Genomic DNA, 6000 nt, shown 5'->3' with positions numbered 1-6000 from the left:
TTTCATCAATTGAAACGCTGTTGAGGGAAGAGTCGTGGACCAAGTGGACATTTGTAATGAATTCATCGCTATAAGTCTTTTTATTTGTTTGAATTGATTCTGCTGCGTCTGGCAATTGTGAGGCTAGCAATGTAATCTCTTCAATTGACATGTGTTCCGTTGAAAAATTTAGACTACAGCATGATGAAACAAAATCAAGCATTGCACAATATGGAAGAGATTGCGAAGAAGGCACAGTTAACGATGGAGATGAAAATAATTGATGCTATTCTTTCCCCAGCAGCAATTGAGCTGGTTGTGTTAAAGAATCGAAAAGAGACAGATGTGGAGGAAGAGAAAGAGGAAGAGAAGAAGGAAGAAGAAGAAGAAATTGCCAGAGTTCCAAAAAAAAATTGGTGCCAACCTTACTCTCTAAGCAATTCTGTTTTAAAAATAATTTTTTAAACGATGTGAATCCGAAGGAAGGAGACTTTTCTCAAGGCATTCTCTTCCTTGCAGCTAAAATGAATATTTATTAAATGAAACCTGCCTGTAATTCTCTGCTTTCCTCATTTCTTTCTTCCTTTCTTCGAAACAGAAGTTGAGTGGAAAAAGTGAATGAGGTTGATTCCAATGTTGTTAACTAGTGCTTGGTGAAAAAATGGCTGACGAAGATAGTTTTGGAATCTTTCCGTTGATTGAGTGAAAGAAGGAGAAGATCGAAATGAGTGGAAATGAAATTTGATGAAATAAATCTTTGTTCTTTCCATACGCAATGGACGAATGCAATATTTATAAAGAAAATTGAAATACTGATCCACTTCGAGTATTTCTTCAGAAAGAGGCAACTTTCTCTCTTTGTCATATGAACAGCTGAAGCGTATGAACCAACAATGTTTTATTTATAATTATCTACTGTGTTGTGTCTTAATTCAGATAACATTAAATTGCTCATTTCAATCTGTTTCTATTCGGCTGTTCAGAAACATTCGCTTTTGGAAATAATTGTCTGCTTTTCAATTCCCTTTGAATAAATCCCTGTGTGTAGAGCAAGGCAAGTGCAGAAATGAAAATCTTGCGGCATTCTCTGTTGTAACAGGAAAAAATAGAAAAATATTATTTCAATGATTCCAAAAAATGGAGAAGGGGCTGATCTTCATTCTTATTAAATGTTGAAGATATCCTTGTTGAGAAGATCGACCCACTCATAAGACAGATTTTGCAGCGTTTCCAACAATGGAACCGGAGTATTCGAGTTAATATCAATTGCATCAGCTGTGGCTGAGCATGATGGCTTCCCAGTAAATGCCACTGCTACAATGACAGGAAATGCGATCAGAAATGTTTTCAGAGAAAATGACGATGCTGTAGACGAGGTATTTTGACGAGTCTCAGTTCAGAAACTCCGAAAAAGGCAGAATTTCTTCGTTTGAGAGCGTTGTTTATAAAAAGAAAAAAGAAGGACTTTGGAGCGCTTTAAAGGAGAAATCTTTCGGTTTTATTTACCATTGCATGAATGATGCATCCACCGAAGTCCAAAGGAGAATTTCTTGCTTGATCAAAAAAAAAATGAGTTGATGTAAAAAGAATTCTTGAACAACGAATCAGAATGCCTTTCGGTCTCTTCATCCCTTTGGGATAGCAGCTGAATTCTCTGATTTATAGCTTCTGACTTTTCTCTTAAATTGATAAAAATATTATTTGTTCTTGTGCTCCCCGAATGATGCTCATAATGAAGATGCATTTGTCATATTCCTCTTCCAATCATATTTCATTTGAAATAAAATGGCTTTTATCGGACCAGATGTATGATAATTCACAAAGAAAAAAACGAAGCTTACGCGTTTTCTTCTTGTTCGCAAAGAATCTATCACGAAGTCTTTTCTTATTCTGATGGCCTCGTTGCTTTTCTTCAAATAATCCATTTCCAAATCCAATGAATCATTTTCACAATGAAACAACTTTGCTGCAATCATCATCCATTATGCTTTTTTTTTTGCTCATACCCAATTGCAAAGATTGGAATATTCTTTTGTTCTGTCAATTCATTTTGATTTTTAAAAATTCATTTCTTTGAATCTTTGGCAATTCTATGAGTCATTTTGAAACAGATGCTAACATTAGCAACTAAAGAAAAATGATAAGAAGGCCAGTATCATGTGTCCACTTTTTCATTCATGTTGTTCTTCCCAAAAAAAGCCATAAAACACTTTCTCTTCAAGAATTGATATTTCCTCTTTTCGAATTCTCTTCAGCAAGATTTCCATTCCAATTATAAAATAAATTTTGTTTCAAAGCCACGAAGCAATGTCTTCAGGAAAGAAGAGCTCCTCGCTTCATTTTCACAAAACCGAAAGCAAACAATTTTTTGTTGGTTTGATCAAATCGAATCAAAAGATTCACTTTTCTTGCATTAAACAGCCAATCCAACTTATTTCCTTGTGTTCGCTTTTTAATTCCATTTTATTGCAAAAAAATTTGTTTTGAAACTGCTATATTTTTCATTTGAACAATAATTGATGATGTTTGCATTTGTCAATTCTGCTGTGAATTTGAAAGTTTAACTCATTTTAATTGTAATTTTTTTTAAATTACAGAACTAGCATATGCGATGATCAAAGGTGTGAAGAAAGAATTCTTGCAGTGACTCGAACCGAGAAGTTTTCAAGTTTGCTTTTTTATTTGGATGGAATAATAAAGAATGAATTTTAATATTTTAAATGTCTTTGCAGAATTGCTCCATGAGCTGGAAATTTGCAATGAGGATGAACAAAAACAGAAAATTAAAGAAATGAATAAAATGATTTATGAAATGGAAAAAGAAGAATTTAGATTATTTTTGGAGGAAGAACTGTACAATAAAATTGACAAAATGATTGAAGAAAAGAAATTGACTTTGGAGAATGCTATTCTGTTACTGAAGCATATTGGATATTGCAAAGCATTGAAAAGATTTTCTCATTTTTCTTTTAATAATTCATTGCTGAGTGAAAGATTTGAGAAGATGATAATAGATGAAAATGAGAAAAAAGAAGAAAAGAACGAAATGCTTCTTTTTGATCTTTGCGAATGCTTTGTTTTTTTGAGCAACCTTCGGATTTCATCGGAATTGCTTTCAATTTGTGTTCCTTGCCTTTTGAAAGTTGCCTCAAAGAAAGAAGAAAGCGAAGAAGTTCAAAAAAAAGTGGAAATGGCATTGCTGGCTTTGAGCCGTATTAGTAACTTTATTGTTTGAATATTTTTTTTTTATTATTTTTATTACTTCTTTCTCATTTTATAAGCATTTGAAACAAGAACTGTATTTTAATGAAATAACAGAAATAATGAGTTATCATCAGGTGCATCACAATCTGACACGATTTGCCTATTATTCTATGTGGATGTTTTTGATTAGGCGAATATACAAAGACAAAAGCTTGGAAGCTGTTATTTCGAACGAGCTGCATTTAACGAAGGAGGCAATAAAGGAGTTGGAAGAGCTGATGAGATATGTATATTTGAAGAAAGAGAAAGAAGAGGGAGGAGAAAAAGAACCGGAAGAAGAAAATATTTTATTAAGATGGGTGCAATTATTGGAGTATTTCTTGGGCTCATGCTTATTGCGGAATGAAAAATATTCAGAGCTTATCAGATGCGTTGCTCAGACATTTAGAGCTGCGAAGGACAATTTCAGAGAAATTAGCTTCTGGTGCATTGTTTTATTTGTAGAAGCAGCAAAAAGCAAAGGCGTGCAAGTTGATGACTTGCTGGAGAGCGGAGCTGTTGATACTGTTTTGGAAGAGATTCGGCAACTAACGTTGAATGACAAAATGGCGTGCGAATTCTTGGATTTTTTTGATATAATTTCAAGGAGATTGAAAGGGCAGACGAATAACGAAGCAGATGAAGCTTACAGGAAGGCAATCAAAAGGAAAGCGCTTGAAAAGATGGAAGAAGAAGGATGTGAAGATATCATCACAAGCTTTAATGAAACTTTTGGATTTTTTAATGTAAAATTTGACCGTTTATTATCGTTGAATACTTCTGATTATTTTGTGAATATTTGAAGAAATGGATTTCATTTGACTTTGAAACAAAATAAAGGTATTTTTATATAAATTTAATTATTTTTCTTCTCACTTCTTTGAAAAGCAGCAAATCCAGAAAAAAGAAAAACAAAAAGACTGTCTGCTTGTTTGTCTTTTCTTCATCAAAATGAAATGGCATTAAAAAACGTTTTTAAACAGCCACAGATAGCTTCTTATTTTTCATTTTGAGAAATGACACAAAAAGAAAAACGGAAATTTTTGAGTTACAAAATTCAACACATTTCATTTTTTCAAGTATTTACGAAATAATCTGCAACATCTAGCGATAAATGATGATTTCTTTTGTTGAAAAAATCAATTTCTTCATAAAAGCTAATTATGATGCTTTCTAATCCTTCCTCTTCCATCCATTCAAATGTTTTCCTTTTGTCTATCTTTCTTTTCGCTTCTTCCAGTTCATCATCCTCCTTTCCTTTCAGCCTCCGCGAAATAGATTCAAAAAATGTCAAGCTTTTATGTGTTATTTCATCATCCATTGTCAATCGTTGAGCCTCCTCCAAAAAAGAATCAAAAACTCCAAGGCTCAGCAAGTAATCAATCTTCACAAATCTTTTTTTCGCTGAGTGTTCAAGGGACAGAGTGCACAAGAAACTAATTGCTTTATTTTTATCCCTTGATGCTCGAAAAACACTCATAATGCTACCAATAAGCCCAACATATTCTTCATTTGGCACGAAGCATACGCTCAAGAAACGCTCCAATGTTAGCAACCATCTCAATAAAACATATTCTTCTTCCCTTTCTCTCTCTCTTTTATCTCCTTCTTTTCTCTTCCAATCCACATATCTTGTCAGTTCATCCAGTTCTCTTGTTGCCTCTCTCAAAAAGTGCAGTTCATTCGAAACAACTTCTCCCAATTTGAAATCAAAATAATATCTTTTATTCAAATAGTTCCAAGCAGATTGATAGCCAAGCCGAGTCAGATTATGATGTTCCTGATGATATTTGATGATTTCTATTGTATTATTCAAACGTGATCCTTGAGATTCAACCTAATAAAAATAAAGAAATACGTCAATAAAAAACTCAAAATAATTCGACAAATCGGGCTATAAATTAATCACACATTCCACCGTTCAACTGTGCTCAAAGCCAACAAAGCCATTTCCACTTCTTTTTGAATTTCTTTGTTTTCCTCTTTTTCTGATGCAGCATTCACGAGATAACGCCGCAGACACATAAAAAGTATCCATCAACTGAGCTACCAAGCATAATATAGCTTTTGCAAAGATCAGCAAGATCCTTTTCGCTCAGAGAATCTTTCCTATCTCCTACGTCAGAATTTTTGGAAAAATTTTCATGAGCAATCATATCTTCAAAGAGATAGCGCAACGAACAATCTTCAAAGCTAGAAATTTGCATGCACTTCAACGCATTGCAACGTCCCGTGTGTTTCAGCAAGAAGAGTGCATTCTGAAAAGATATTTTCTTTTCTTCAATCATTTTGTTTATTTTGTCGAACAGTTCTTTTGTGAAAACGGATAAAAATTCTTTTTCGTTCATATCTTCCGTCACTTCATTCATTTCAAGGATTTTCTGTTTTTGACTATCCTCATTGCAATTCTCCAGTTCATCAAACAATTCTGAAAAAATAAAATAAATAAATTAATATACACAAAATTTCACAATTAGAGAATAAACAAAGAAAACAAGCAAACTTGAAAACTTGTGCGCTATTGAAGATTCTGAAATTCTATCTTCGGTCAATTTAGCAGAACCCAGTTTCATTCAAATTTCCAAAACGTCATGTTCAGTTTGCAAGGAAAAGTGCTTCAAAAAGAAAAAAAAAGAATATGCGCAAACGATGTGTTTTCTTCGGAAAATGACGTGGAAGCAGCGCCAACTTCATGTGCCTTTCGGGAAAAACAGGAAAATAACTGGCCCATTGATCAATTTACCTTAATAAAAGTCATTTTTGGTGTTTTTTCAATTG

General features: G+C 33.4%; 2 protein-coding genes across 2 annotated transcripts; one reads left to right on the top strand and one right to left on the bottom strand.

The window, feature by feature from the left end:
• The first annotated feature begins 2357 nt into the window (after positions 1-2357).
• On the top strand, positions 2358-4150 carry MONOS_4790 (uncharacterized protein). The gene is made up of 4 exons (XM_067874890.1): positions 2358-2503; positions 2577-2647; positions 2712-3208; positions 3261-4150. Exons 1-4 carry the CDS (start codon positions 2499-2501, stop codon positions 4023-4025), a joined length of 1338 nt encoding a protein of 445 aa, XP_067721378.1. The 5' UTR covers positions 2358-2498; the 3' UTR covers positions 4026-4150.
• A 1072-nt stretch (positions 4151-5222) lies between these two features.
• MONOS_4789 (uncharacterized protein) lies at positions 5223-5958 on the bottom strand (the record flags this gene model as incomplete). The annotated part of the gene is made up of 3 exons (XM_067874888.1): positions 5871-5958; positions 5726-5764; positions 5223-5650 (listed from the first exon to the last, which is right to left on the bottom strand). The coding sequence occupies exons 1-3, from the start codon at positions 5914-5916 to the stop codon at positions 5223-5225; spliced, it is 513 nt and encodes a 170-aa protein (XP_067721377.1). The 5' UTR covers positions 5917-5958.
• Positions 5959-6000: the final 42 nt, after the last annotated feature.

This window comes from Monocercomonoides exilis (assembly GCF_001643675.1).
Source record: "Monocercomonoides exilis strain PA203 chromosome Unknown scaffold47-789622, whole genome shotgun sequence".
NCBI classification, from domain to species: domain Eukaryota; phylum Preaxostyla; order Oxymonadida; family Polymastigidae; genus Monocercomonoides; species Monocercomonoides exilis.
Note: the sequence above shows the minus strand (reverse complement) of the source record. Positions and strands in the feature narration are given on the sequence as shown.

Excerpts from the sequence above, each read along its gene's own strand:
- MONOS_4790 (XM_067874890.1), top strand. Across the intron at positions 2,648-2,711 it reads TCGAACCGAGAAGTTTTCAA|AATTGCTCCATGAGCTGGAA; the intron begins GTTTGCTTTTTT and ends ATGTCTTTGCAG. Across the intron at positions 3,209-3,260 it reads GCCGTATTAGTAACTTTATT|CATTTGAAACAAGAACTGTA; the intron begins GTTTGAATATTT and ends TCATTTTATAAG.